This window comes from Caenorhabditis briggsae, assembly GCF_000004555.2.
Source record: "Caenorhabditis briggsae complete genome, chrII, whole genome shotgun sequence".
NCBI lineage: Eukaryota > Metazoa > Nematoda > Chromadorea > Rhabditida > Rhabditidae > Caenorhabditis > Caenorhabditis briggsae.
Genome location: NC_013486.2, coordinates 12,271,146 through 12,285,625, shown reverse-complemented (window position 1 = coordinate 12,285,625; position 14,480 = coordinate 12,271,146). Strand labels below are relative to the sequence as shown.

General features: G+C 37.0%; 5 protein-coding genes across 5 annotated transcripts in view; 3 read left to right on the top strand and 2 right to left on the bottom strand.

Annotated features, from left to right (window-relative positions):
* Nucleotides 1-9: 9 nt before the first annotated feature.
* On the bottom strand, nt 10-3,670 carry Cbr-eat-2 (the record flags this gene model as incomplete). Its single annotated transcript, XM_002631741.1, has 7 exons — nt 10-186; nt 237-494; nt 542-738; nt 785-1,091; nt 2,154-2,224; nt 2,272-2,594; nt 3,594-3,670. Coding segments are annotated over 7 exons (1,410 nt in total), but the record flags the coding sequence as incomplete, so codon positions are not given.
* Nucleotides 3,671-4,343: 673 nt separating this feature from the next.
* Cbr-cacn-1 lies at nt 4,344-8,463 on the top strand (the record flags this gene model as incomplete). Its single annotated transcript, XM_002631739.2, has 7 exons — nt 4,344-4,378; nt 4,432-4,533; nt 4,578-4,644; nt 4,692-4,987; nt 5,039-5,552; nt 7,354-8,175; nt 8,227-8,463. 7 exons carry the CDS (start codon nt 4,344-4,346, stop codon nt 8,461-8,463), a joined length of 2,073 nt encoding a protein of 690 aa, XP_002631785.2.
* Nucleotides 5,620-7,190, bottom strand: CBG20999 (the record flags this gene model as incomplete). The annotated part of the gene is given in 4 exon segments (XM_002631740.1): nt 5,620-5,824; nt 5,830-6,227; nt 6,285-6,608; nt 7,023-7,190. Coding segments are annotated over 4 exon segments (1,095 nt in total).
* Nucleotides 8,464-8,599: 136 nt separating the features above from the next.
* CBG20997 lies at nt 8,600-14,061 on the top strand (the record flags this gene model as incomplete). Its single annotated transcript, XM_002631738.2, has 4 exons — nt 8,600-8,729; nt 9,986-10,397; nt 11,170-11,496; nt 13,398-14,061. 4 exons carry the CDS (start codon nt 8,600-8,602, stop codon nt 14,059-14,061), a joined length of 1,533 nt encoding a protein of 510 aa, XP_002631784.2.
* Nucleotides 14,062-14,135: 74 nt separating this feature from the next.
* CBG25688 overlaps nt 14,136-14,480 on the top strand; it is a gene marked incomplete at both ends in the record, with an annotated part of 2,166 nt that continues 1,821 nt past the window's right edge. Inside the window, one exon of the mRNA XM_045242781.1 lies at nt 14,136-14,153. Within this exon, the coding sequence (XP_045100371.1) occupies nt 14,136-14,153 (18 nt within the window). The remainder of the gene's footprint in view (nt 14,154-14,480) is intronic.

Genomic DNA, 14,480 nt, shown 5'->3' with positions numbered 1-14,480 from the left:
AATAACAGGTTCCGTTTCAATAATTTGATCTGCTGAAAACAAATTAGGACAAGCTGCAAAAATGACAAAAGTGGTTCCAAATATCAATCCAGTGAATAGAAAAAGGGAAGCCCGATCGATGACCATTGCCATGAATCTCCAGTTTAGAATCTCTTCTTCCTCTTCTTCATCATCATCTAATTTTGCCTGAAATCAAAAAAAGAAAAATTTTAAAATCATTCAAAATTAACTCCTACTTTAAAAACTTTTAGATAACCAATCACTTCTTCTAGATATGGAATCGTAGAATCCATTACGATTTGGCTATTCACTAGAAGACGTGGGCGTTGTTGTTTTTGGGAGATCAACTCGCTTTCTTCTTCTTTTCCTCCTGCATTCGATTCCTCATCTTCTTCTTCTTCTTTCTTTTTCTCTCTTTTAGGTTTTCTGAAGACGTGATCCGGACGGCTCATTAGAAGAAACCAAGGGAGCCATTCTAGAAAAATGTATCTGGTCTGAAAAAAGAAAAAAAACATTTTTCAGTCAAAATCTTCTGAAATACCCAATCTCCCATTCTATGCATCTTTGGATGTCTATAGAAAATATTAACAGTGATAAGAGAGACACAAATCGAAACTCCTAGAATCACAATAGCAAATGAGAAGAATGCAGCAATGATTGGAATGGATTCAGAAGTGGGCGGAGCTACTTCAGACACCATTGCCAGGAACACCATAATAGAGAGGAAATTGGTGATTTCTGAAACTACAGTAATCCTTTTACAACAACAAAAAATCAGCCTTACGCAATGTAACTTTTTCGCCGCACTCCACGGGCATTGTAAATCCTAGAATGTTACTCAAAGAAATTAAAATTGATGGAATGATCCAGTTGAGTCCATAATACATTGTCCTTCGTTTCAGATGCATATGAAAATACAACTCCACGTATGTCTCATCTAGAAAAGTCGTCGATTTTCTAAATGCTGGAGTAGAGATCAAATCGAATTCTCCATTGGGGACATAGTACTGTAGATCCATTTTATGACCCTCTGGAAGATCAGCATCGTCTATCCGAAGGTCTAGTTTCTTGCCATATGTCCAGGATCCGAACTGAAATTTGAATTTGAAGTTGAAAACTTAATTCGTTTTTTGAAAAAATCGGAGCTTTTGGAGGAAGGTCCGACAACGAAAACTACAGTAACCTAAAATTTTTCCGTATTCATTTTCTCAATTCTCACTGATTTTCGTCGAGTTTTCAGTTATTTTCCCCCAAAAAAATTGGAAAATTGAAGTTTTTGATAGTAAAAATAGGGAAAAAAATTCAGAAAATGTGAAAAAATTGGGTACTTCGCTTTTTTTGCAAAATTTTCAGACCTTTTTAGGGTTTTCAGCTATTTTGTTGATTCTTTTCTGCTATTTCCGAATTTTGTTGTCTGAAATTTGACAGATGGTTTTCTGGACGGAAGATTACTGTAGATTACTGTAGAAAATCTTGTAGTTTGTAGTTTTTTTCTGCAAGCAAAACTTATCCGCATTTTGACGTGTTTGTGTTTACAGAAAAAATAAAAAGAAAGTTAGGTTTCTACAGTAATCTACAGTAATCTACAGTAATCAAAACAACGTTCCATCAAATATCAGACAAAAAAATTCGGAAGAATCGGAAAAGAGTCTTTGAAAATAGCTGGAAAAATCAAAAAGGTCTAAATTTTTTCACAAAAAGTTGAAGAAAAATAAGTTTTTCTCTCGAAAAATCGCTAAATTTTTCGACCAAAAAATTTTCAAATGTTTCTTTTTAGTGGAAAAAACACAGAACAATTGACAAAAGGCAGTGAAAAACAAGAAAATAACTCTGAAATTAAAAATAAAAATTTTTAGGTTACTGTAGTTGTCGCTGTGGGACTTCGGTCGCCGGCAACTCTCTTCCAGGGCTCCGATCATTTTGTGAAAAATTTTTTCTTTAATAGAAGCCAACTTAACTTTGAGCTTGTATATCTCGGTTCCTTTGAAAGATATAAAAGAGTGATCAGCTAACAAATTGCTTATCATAATATCAAAAACATTTTATCAGTTGACAAAGTTTTGATATCTTTCTCAGGAATCGATATAATTGAGCTCAAAGTTTGAGGTTTCTTCTATTAAAGGAAATACAGTTATACTTTTTTTAACACCTACTTTCAGATAACAAACTTGTTCATCATATGGGAACCAGGTCATTGAAAGAGAGCATGAAAACTGCATAATGCCTGAAAAATTAAAACAATTCAGAATTTGAAAAAAAAACTTCGAAAACCTGGTGGCGCAAACAGGACATTCCCATCATTGGAAACTACCATATTCACCGGAAAACTTGAATCAAAATGTTCATTTGCACTATTAAACAACAGAATATCTGGTTTCCAAAGTGTTCCAAACGGAATCTGAAGACTTGTGATGTTACCGTACTCTTCTGGAGACCATTTCATTTTGTAGTCGTTCCACGTATACTGTGTCCACACTACCAGAGTTATCACTTGATTTTTCTCATCAACGTCTACTAGTTGCTGAAGAATCAAACGGAGTTTTACGTTTACAGGTTTCATATGATCAGAAACTGGACGCTCCATTGGATCGTATCTGAATTATGCTGGTACAAAAAACCCGGAGATGTCGGCGAAGGTCCCACAACGAAAACTACAGTAACCAAAAAATATTTAAAATTTCCGGATTTATTTTCTCTGTTTTCGAATTTCGAGAGAATTTTTTTGGATTTTCGAGAAGAAAATTGATTTTTTCTCAGATTTTTTTTGCAAAATTTGTTGACCTTTTTAGAGTTTTCAGCTATTTTTAAAGCTTCTTCTTCTTCGGTTTTTTTTCGAATTTATTGACTGAAATTTGATGGAACGTTGTTTTGCTGTAGATTACTGTAGAAAATATTGTATTTTGTGGTTTTTTGCAAACAAAATCAAAATGCAGGCAAAAGAGATTGTGTTTGCAAAAAAGTAAAAAAAAAACCAAAAATTTTTATTGCATCAAAATGTGTTAAAATTTATCTATTTTCAGAATATTATTGCGAAAAAATTCGAAGAAAATCCGAAATCCCCAAAAAACGCCGTTGAAAAGGAAAAAAATCCAAAAAAGGTGCCGCCGAGGGACGAGGATTTTCAGTGAGACCCCTAGGCCACGCGAGCGGCGCGACTTTCTTACCGTACAAATTTTCAGGATTTTTCTCGCTTTTATCTCCGACAGGTAAAAAACATTAAAAAACACTGTCGGCCACTTGAAAATAATGCTGTCAGGCGCCGTGGCCTAGGTTTCTCACTGCGCGGGAATTCAAATCCTCGTCCCCCGGCGGCACCTTTTTTGAATTTTTTTCATTTTCAACAGCGTTTTTTGGGGATTTCGGATTTCTTTTGAATTTTTTCGCAATAATATTAGGAAAATGTTAACAGATAAATGTTAACACATTTTAATGCAATAAAAATTTTTGGTGGAGTCCCCCTTTAAGTTTCCAACATTTTTTTGGGATAAAAAACTGACAAATTTGCGAAAATTAGTTCAAAACCAGAAAATAAGTCCTGAAAATAATAATATTTTAGGTTACTGTAGTTGTCGTTGTGGGACCTCCCTTCTCACCCTTCTCTCAAATCCTTCAACAGTCTATACTCGTCATCACTCGTATCTGCTAGATTCAAAAACAGTAAAATATATAGAATCTGTAGTAGTAAAAACATCTTCGTTCAACTGTAACAATTTTAGTGTAGCAATTTTAGGTCGAGGTGTGAAATGGGGATACCCACTTGAGATTTTTGTGCCGAATAACACAAATAGTCGAAGAATGTCGCTATTAGGGATAGAACTAAAGAAGAAACTGAAGAGTTAGATTGATTTTTGTTAGTTGTTTGATAGCGATTAACATTGTGCACTTTTCCGATTAGCGGTGTCATCAATAGTCAAACAAATATTGGAAATTTATTTACTACCGGAGCCTGGGAAAGTTTGCGATTGTTTTTTGAAATGGAATTTCAATTGAATACTGGTTCTCAGATATTCGAGCTTCTTGTTCATTTTGTTTCAGCCACAGAATAAGTAAATTGTTACCCGAACTATGGCTTTTAATCCAATGCATCTTTCATCATAGATGAACTCTTTAAATTAAAATTTTCTTTTTATGTTGTTTGTAAAAAAATGTCTTTTATTTGTTCTGTTTTCGCTTTCTTGTGAAATTCTGAAAATTATTTTTATTTCTTTATTTTTTTCCGATTTCCGCAATTTGCTGGCGCGGTGTGCGCACCAAAAACAGCACACCTGACGACAACGGGCCTATTTGCCGATTTTCGAATACATTTTCCCCTTCTTATTTCTACAAAATATTCTGTGTCAGCTATGGGAAGAGAACACAAAAAACATAAAAAAGACCGGTAAGTTTTAATTATTATTTGAGAACAAGTTTTTGAAAACGGTATTCTTTCAGAAAACGACATCGTTCGCGCTCGAGGTCTTCAACGACAGATTCTGATGATGAGCGAAGATTTGAAGCCAAGGGAAAAGAACAGAAAAGACATAAAAAGGACAAGTAAGTTTTGGTCTATATTTAAAAACATTTTTATAACGATGCAGAAAAAGACGTCGTTCTCCTTCGAGGTCTTCATCGGCAGATTCATCAGATGAGGAGAGAAGATTTGATGTAAGTTTTTTTATTGTTCAATAAATTTGATCGTTTCCCGATTTCAGAAAAATCTTGAAGAGCAAAGACAACTCAAAAAGGCTCAACTACGTCGTCAAAAAGAAGAAATGAAGGCAAAAGAGACGCCCGAGGAAAAGAAGGCTCGTCGAATGGCAAAAAAGATGCAGAAAGATGAAAAAAGAAGAGCGGCAGAAGCAGAGGACACTTTGATTCCACCTGAACTCAATTATACAAATCTCAACAATCCGTTCAACGACACGAAGCTCACTACAACATTCGTTTGGGGCAAAAAGTTGGAGAAAGAAGGAAGAAGTGGACTAACGCAGGATCAAATAACTAAAGAGTAAGTTGATAAAATCCTTTCAAAATCTAGAAAAAAAAAGAAAATTTTCAGAGCGAGCCAGAGAATTCGAAAAAATCTAACTGAAGCTGCAGAATTCAAGCGCATTCGTGATTCACGAGCCGCTGTCAAGGAGGATATGGAAATGATGAAACGAGATGCAGATCTACGTGCTAGTCAGAAAACCGATTCAAAGGAACGCGAATTTCAACTGGACCAAGTCAAAGAGAGAACCCGAATTCGTATTGATCAGGGAAGGGCCAAAGCCATCGATCTGCTTTCTCGCTATATTCGATACGCAGGAGAAAATTTTAGCCCAACTGCTAGTCCTGATTTTGAGCTCGTGAATCCTATTGAATACATTCGAACTACATGTAAATCTATAGATGATTTCGAGGATTTGCTAGAGGATATCAGTACTTATCGAGAACTGGATGGACGGGAGAGACACGAAGTATGGTGGAATGATGTGACGCAAGTGGTTGAAGACGAGATGAAAAAGAAGAATTCACAACGGAGAGGCGAAGTTCATTCCATACTTGATAAAGATGTTATTGAGTCATTTAAGGTGAGCAGTTTTAAATATAAAAATTTTATTCTACTACAAAAAGAGAGAAATTCACTGTATCCATTCTCTAATTAGCACTGTCTTCTTCTTCTACGGGCTCTTCTTCCTCCGGAATCGTTGGTATCTCATCATCACGACACATCACAAAACGAGGGATCTCATCCGGAGTTGGCTCACGCTCAAAGTCCATATTCTCCTCGTAGTCGATGATTCCTCCGACGTCTTTGTAGATTTGTTCTGTCAACTCGGACAGTTTTGTGTATTCCTCCTCGCTAACCGAATGATCTTCGGAGAATACAATTTCAGCGATTTCGTGGAACACTTTTGGCAACTCAAGGAATTCCTTGCTAGTGCGAAACTCCTTTTTCTCTCTCCAGCTTCCGAACGACGTAATGCTTTCCATGGCAAGTCTCCAATAGCCAAATGGCACATTTGATAGAACCACGATTCAAGATCCTGGCGAGCACCAACGTTTCCATTAGAATGATGAGCGAGTGGTGCGTAGTCCAAAGTTCCAGAATAAGTAGCCGTTGGAGATCCATTTTCCGTAGTAACGTTCTTCACAAGAGAAGAAATATCCGCCATGAAAAGGTGACGACTGGCGGCGTCGTAGTGGAAACAGTCCAAATCAACATTACGGAGAAGAGATCCGTGTTTGTGAGCACAGCGAATGATCTGAAATTGATTTCATAAAATGTGATAAAAGTCTGAGAAATCCAGATGAACACCTACATTCAACACATCTGATGACAGACGACCGACTGTTCCGAATGTGAACTTGTTGCGAAGCTCAAAACACTGCTCCAGAGTCGGTCCTCCGCGGAAGTAGAGTGTCATATGAAACGCGTCATCGGTCATAAAAATCTTATGGACCTGAGAGAAGTGACGCCAATCCTGGAGTTCGGTTTCCACTTTGCACAAGAATCCCGCTTCGGCGCGAACGACATGAGGAATCGTATCGATAGGGGCCACACGGATAACCAGTTCTTTGTCGTCGGCTCCCAATCCCAAAAAGGTGCCGCCAACTTTGTCATTGAAGCCAATCCTTTCGAAAACCTAGAATTTTCTATTTTTTGGATTTTCGGAATTGTTGAAATTTCTGAAAATTTTGGAGTTTTGAAATTTTTTCTTTTTTGAATTTTAGTTTTTCGGAAATTTTGATTTATTGGGATTTCCGAAATTTGTTAACTTTCAGAAGTTTGAAAATTCTCAGTTTTTGGACTTTTTAAAAAGATTTCCGGAGTTTTGAGGATTCTTTTAAAGTTGTTTCAATATGGGAAAACCCTTATGCGCTTTTACCTAATGATATTCTGTCGGTCAAATTTTTCATTTCAGAGCCTGGTTGATTTTCGACCAGTCTGACCATTGCTAGGAGTCTGGACCTTGGCTGACAAGTTTCCGATGTCTTTGGAAGTTTTGGAGGTTATAAAACAGACCTAGATTGGAACCTCTGCATTCTTGAAACCTTACTTTGACTTGTCCGTCGATGACATGATCCGGTTGATAGCAAGGAATACCGTTCACGATCTCATATTCAACATGATTTGCATCAAGAATTTCCGAATTCTTAACACTTGGCGGAGGAAGAGCCGGTCCTACGAGATGTGGCTCGTCGGCGATCGTATTTTGAAGCTCCATATTTCTCTTCTAGTTCTCTTTTAGTTTGGCTGAAACTGAGTAGTCTGCTGCGTCGTATGAGCCACGTTAACTCGCTGAAATTCAGGTCACCCACGTAGAAGTAGGATGACGCCAATAACCTCATTTAAAAATCTAATTTAAATAATAATCTCCCTTTTTTCAGGATCAGTCTATCAGCCAACTCGAAGCTTTGGAAATTAAAATTGCCGGCAGACTGCGAGATCAAAGCAACAAAGAATTCTGGCTGGACATGGAGCATCAGTGTAAATCTTTCCTCTCTCGGAAACGACTTCGTGAGAATCACAATAAAGTCATGCGTAACCAGCTGCTAAGAATTCGTGAAGATAATAGACGAGACATTCAGTCAGCCACGGAGAATATGCCAATAATGATGGAGACTCCTCAAGTTAAAAGAATCAAAAGTGAAGAAGATGAAGAAGAGGATGACGATGACGATGAGAAGCTGTCGAAGAAGGTTAGAAGGAAGATTGATGTGAAATCGTTGGATGATCCAGAACTTGATGAGCAAGAAAGGGAGAGAAAATGGAGAGCTCTGACTGAGGATCAGTTGGAAGACGTCACTCTAGAACTATACCGTTTAGGATCATTCAGTCCACCGTATAACAGTTTCGACGACACTATGCCTGGAATCGAAGTGGTTGACGCTCAATCGGACATGGAGAGCTTGATGGCGAAACGGAGTAGAAATCGTGGAGAAGTTCCAACGTCTTCTGCTGAAGCTTCTTCTGCTCCTGACTCCAGAATGTTGGCTATTGCTCGTCAAGGAATGGAGGGAGATGAATCAATGTTCTCTGTGGAAGAGCAGCTTGAGACCCAGAAACATTTGTGGTCCGACAAGTATCGTCCGCGTAAACCGACATATTTGAACCGCGTCCAAACTGGTTTCGACTGGAACAAGTACAATCAGACTCACTACGATCAGGACAATCCGCCGCCAAAGATTGTGCAGGGATACAAGTTTAATGTAAGTGGATTTTTAAAGGATCATCAGATTCCAAAAGTTCATTTTTTTCAGATCTTCTATCCGGATCTACTGGATGTCACTCAAACACCAACGTTCACCATCACCCCATGCGACGATAAGGACTTTGCCATCATACGCTTCAAGTCAGGACCTCCATACGAAGATATTGCGTTCAAAGTTGTAAATCGCGAATGGGAGACTCTTCACAAGAACGGATACAAGTGTCAGTTCCAGAATGGCGTCTTTCAGCTGTGGTTCATGTTCAAGAAGTATCGTTATCGTCGTTAATTTATTATGTTTTTCTAATAAACTATTTTTGTTATTATTCAATTAAAATTGAAATATAGGAGTTGTCTGCAACAAAAAAAATATTTTTGAAAATTACCGACAATGTCTTCTAGCATATATAACGTGTTTCAGAATAATGCGAGAGCTTGCCTCTCGTGTAATACTAGGCCTCTTCTCGGTCAACAATGCCGGGTTTAATGCGATGTCTGCGATTTTGATGATCGTCGAAGCGGTTCTTTCACATCTTGTGATTCTTAAAGTGAAATGTAAGAACGGTTAATTATTCTGAAGATTTTTGAGCTCAAAAATGGAATTTTTTAGCATTTTCTATTAGATTCTGGAGCCAGAATTTCGAGAGAAAAAATTTATTTTTCTTCGATGTTTCGGGAATTTTTTAGACCTTTTCCAGCTATTTTCGAAGATTCTTTTTCGATGTTTCCGAATTTTTTTTTGTTCTGCAATTTGATGGAACGGTGTTTTGATTACTGTAGATTACTGTAGAAACCAGAGATGTCCGGATTCCGGATTCCGGGCATTTTTCATTTGTCCGGATTCCGTATTCCGAAAAATTTTTTTTATTCCGGATTTCAAGCATATTTGTTAATTTGCAAGGATTCTCTGACTTTTTTGAACTTCAGCGACTAAAAATGCAAAAGTATAGCATAACATGTATTTTTAGAACTTTTCTGCCCGTTAGGAGAACTCAACATTTCTGATTTCCGTATTCCGGATTTCGGCCTTTTTTCATTCCGGATTCCGGATTCCGAGAAAATGATCTTATTCCGGATTCCGGATTCCGTTTCTCAAAAAAGTCATTCCATCTCTGGTAAAAACCTGATTTCTTTTTCTATTTTTTGTGCAAACACAATCACGTCAAAATGCAGATAAACTTTGCTTGCAAAAAAAATTTCAAAATACAAGGTTTTCTACAGTATTCTACAGTAATCCAAAACATCATCCCATCAAATTTCAGCCAAAAAACCGGAAAAATCGAAAAAAAAACCTTTAAAAATTTCTGAAAAATCTATAAAGGTCAACAAATTTTGCTAAAAATCAAAGAAAAAAATCTTTCTCTCGAAAGTTTTGCGATTTTAACTTCGAATTTCCAAAAAAAATTGTTTTGAATTCAAAAATAAATGAATTTCTCCTCGAAAATGCCTATTCTTGACCCCAAAATTCGCAGTTTTGACGTCTGAAATGCCATTTTTCTACCTAGAAATTTCTATTTAGCTATCCGATAACTCCAATTTCGACCCCTAAAAAAAGCTCTATTTTTGACTTGAAAAGCAAAAAAAGGTCTAAAAATTTTGCAAAAAAAATCGAAGAAATCAATTTTTTTCTCGATTCTTGGGCACTTTTATTACTATTAAAAACTTTAATTTTCCCACTTTATTGGGGAAAATAACTGAAAACTCGGCGATAAGCAGTGAAAACGAGAAATAAACATTTATTTAGATTACTGTAGCTCCGATTTTTGTACCAGAATAATGTGAGCTCCAGACCATTTTTTAACTTTATTCAGACACCGAAATCGATTGGAGCACTTATATGCAACAAGTGGAATGTTATACGAATAAGGGAATTCTAAATTATACACGAATTGGCGGAGATACGGGACCAATCGTCTACCCGGGCGGTCATCTTTTCACCTACCGTATCCTCTATTTTCTGACAAGTTCTGGAAAGAATATTCGGTTGGCTCAACATATATTCCAAGTGTTTTATTTGTTCAATGTCTATATGGTGTTCCGAATTCTCAAGAAAACCAAACGTATTCCCCCGATCGTCTTGCTCTTTGTTACTGTAACTGGCTACCGTATCCATTCGATTTTCATGCTTCGCCTCTTCAACGATCCACTTGCAATGATGCTATTCTACGTGGCGATGGACCGGTTTTTGCATCAGAAATGGATTGTTGGCTGTGTATTCTACAGGTTAGCCTTCATACAATTCCGGCTCCTGGACGTTTCCGAACTTTTCTGCAATTTTTCCTAGTAGTTTTTGCACACCAAATGCAGGCCCTGATACTAAAAATTTGGTTGAAGAAATATCAGAAAAAGTGTGTCAAAAAATGTCACAAAAGCTAGACACCATAATTTAGAGGAAAATAGAAAACTAAACGAAATGTAAGCCAGGGTACTGCATAGGTATTTCGACGAAAACGACAATTTGGACTTTTCTTAGTCGAACAATTTGTTTTCTAATGAAACATGTGAAAAATTATTACTCATAGGAAACTGTAAAAATGTACTAATTAGCCAGACTTTTCGTCTGTTGATCCCTTTCGCCGCGTAGAGGCTCAGTGCGTGAAAGTGAATCTGGTTTTTACCTGGAAAAAACCTGACAAAAAACCACTGGCATCAGGATATGAGGGAGTGAGCCTATCATTATTTGGAGTACGGTAGATGATAACAAATAAAAAAGCAGAAAACGACAAATTGAAATGTGCAATACTCATTTGGTGTGCAAAAACCGATAGGCAAAAATGCAGAAAAGTCTGAAACATTGGGTTCTCAACCGTCGGGTTTTGAAACGTCGTGCTCTGAAATTTCGGGTTCTGAAAAGTCGTAGTTCTGAATCTTCTGGTTTTGTTATGCCAAGTTCTGAAACGTCGTAGTTCTGAACCGTCGGGCTTTGAAATGTCGGGTTCTGAAACGTCTAGGAGCCTCAAATTATAAATTTCAAAGCAAATTCGAATGTTTTCAGTTTCGCAGTTTCCATCAAGATGAATGTGCTTCTCTTCGCACCCGCATTGTTCTTCACTCTCATCCTTAACAACTATTTTATGCCAACAATGGGATATTTATCACTTTGTGCGTTGATTCAACTTTATGTTGGAGGCCCATTCTTGTTGCATGATTGGAAGTCATATGTGCAAAGATCATTCGATTTGGGACGAGTTTTCATGTTCAAATGGACCGTAAATTGGAGATTTCTGCCTGAAGATCTATTCTTGGATAAACGATTCCATATGGCTCTTCTTGTTGGACACATCACCTTTTTAGCAATTTTCGCTTACTATATGTGGTTCAGGTATCTTTTTTTTCGTACAAAAAACCGAGCTGAAGGTCTCACAACGATAACTACCGTAACCTAATACATCGTTTTTTACTGCTTTTCGTCGAGATTTCAGTTATTTTGCACCCAAAAAAGTCGGGTAATCAAAGTTTTTGATAGTGATAACGGACTCAAAAATCGAGAAAATAAATTGATTTTTTCCTTCAATTGTGTGCAAAATTTTTAGACCTTTTTAGGTTTTTCAGCAAATTTTGAAGATTATTTCTCGACTTTCCCGATTTTTTTGTCTGAAATATGATGGGATGGTGTTCTTGATTACTGTAGATTACTGTAGAAAACCTTGTATTTTGTAGTTTTTTTTGCAAGCAAAATTTATCTGCATTTTGACGCACGGTGAATAATTTGCGAAATTTGATTTTTTTTTCTGATTTCTTGGCGCTTTTCTCGATATAGTGGAAAATTAGCTTTTTCGCCATTTAAAAATTCTAGGTCGAAACTTTTGATTTCAAAATAGGTAACAATTATGAAGGTGAGGAAAACACACAAAATGAGCCTAAAAACGTCTGATTTGGTTGAGAAATGAATGAGGAGATACATTTTTCAGAAAATCAACTGAAAAATTCAATTTTTTGAGGTTTTTGCTGACCTGTTCGAATACCACTGATCGTATATTTTTTTTTAATTAGGTAACCTTTGTGCAGAATTTTCTAGGGAACATTTCTATATAAACTTTTCTCTGAAAAAATCAAAAATGAGGGAGGAGATAGGTTCAGAAGCAGTCAGATTACTGTAGATTTGTGTGAAAATAAAAAAAAATTTCATTTTTTTTTCCAAAATAGTTTGCTTGTTTATTCTGCGTGTTATTTATGGCGGGAAACTTTTGGCGTGGATTGTCGTGGAATGACCTAGAAAGGGGAGAATTGAGGGAAAAAGTGATGCCTAGAGTCTCAAATCCCTCAATAGGTCGGTTCACGAACAAATTATGTCCTTTTGAACTTTTTGAATTTTGGTTTTTTTGCCGATGCCCGAGAAACGCGTCAACAAAAACCAGCTGTGCACATTTCGTGATTTATTCACCGTGTGACGTGATTGTGTTGCAAAAAAAAACTACAAAAATAAATTAGGTTTCTACAGTAATCTTCAGTAATTCAAACAACGTTCTGTCGAAGTTCTGACAATAAAAAAAACCAGAAAACTCGAAAAAGAATCTTTGAAAATGGCTGAAAACCCTGAAAAGGTCTAAAAATTTCGCGAAAAATCGAAGAAAAATTGAGTTTCCCCTCAAAAGTTTTTGTGATTTTTGCATCGAAAATTCCAAAAAAAAAAGTAGTTTTGGCTTCTATTCTAGATCCAGTCCCCGATACCAGTGGTAAACATCTACTGATATTTTTTGTTACTTTTTGGCAAGACCCTTATATGTTTTTTACACCTACTGATATTTCGTCGGTCAAATTTTCAGTATCAGGGCCTGTTCTAGATCCCAAAAATCACAATTTTGACGTCTGAAATGCCATCTTTCGACCTCGAAATGCTATATTTCAATTCCCAAAATTCCTAGTTCGTGCTCAAAAAATCAAAAACTCTTTTTTGACATTTTTATAGAATTTTTCGAAATACATCCTCGATTTTTTTTCGTCAAGTTTTCTGTTATTTTCCCCAAAAAATTGAAAAATTAAAGTTTTTGATAGTAAAAAGTTAACAGAAATTGCACAGAAATCAAAAAAAAAGAAACATTTTTTAGGTTACGGACGCTGAAAAACCTGGAAAGGTCTAAAAATGTTCCAAAAAGCGAAGAAAAAATAACTAAAAATCCCTTAATTTTTTGGTTACTGTAGTTTTTGTTTCTTCCACAGCTCCAATTTTTTAACCAGGTTAATATTCGTCAATTACACTGAAATACGCTTTTCATATTTCAGACGTCTCAACGGTCTGCGACTATCCCTCTACCTCCGAGCTTTCGATGGAATCCTCACCAGCACCGGCCCCACTGACACCTTCTACGCTTTCTGCACATCCAATCTCATCGGAATCGCATTCTCTAGATCCCTTCATTATCAGTTCTACAGTTGGTACTTTCATCAGCTTCCATTTTTGCTATTCTGTGATTATCCTCATGTTAACTCTATTTCTAAAATCCCATGGAAACAATTCTTCTGGAAAGTTCCCCTACTTCTGGCTATCGAACTCTGCTGGAATGTCTACCCATCCACGTGGTGGTCTTCTGCACTTCTTCATATTTGCCACGTCATCATCTTCTGGCATCTGATTTCCACCCGAGTACAGAGACCAATAGATACAGTTTCATGGAGGACGTTTGACAAGATTCATGAAGAGCAGGAAATGCTAAAGAACTTGGTTGAAGAACACGATCAGGTTATTCCACCAACAGAACTTCCTGATTTTGTGGAAGATGATGATCAGGAGAAAATTAAAGAGTACAGAATGTCCAGGATGCCGGAAAGGAGAGAAAAATCAAAGAAGGAACTGGAGAAAGGTTTCCAAAAATATTATAGAGAGCAGATGGCAGATGGATACTTCCAAGACGATTTTAGAGTCTATGTGAGTTCTAACAGGCCCTGAAAATAACGGTCATGGCTTACATATACTGTCTATTCAATATAACAGTGGGCACGACGAGCTTCGAGTTGCATCTGATGTTGGCGGAGACTGGCGTAGGTTCGTCGAATCCGCTCCTCAATATATGCATTTTGTTCGTCCAGTTCTCGCTGCTCCTTTGTCTTCTTTCCGTCTTCATATTCTTCCTCGGACCTCTCTGACGTCTCATTCTCTTCCTCTGATGATTCCAACGAATCTTCTTCAGAATCTTCAGAATCCTCCGTCTCTGTACACTCATCCGATTCATCTGTCGACCCTTCTATCTCCTCAATTTCAGGATTCAGATGAAACTTCACGAGATTTTCTTCATCTTCTAGTGGAATTTCTTCATCACTACTATCCAATCCTTCTTCTTCTTCTACTTCATCGCCATCTTCCATACT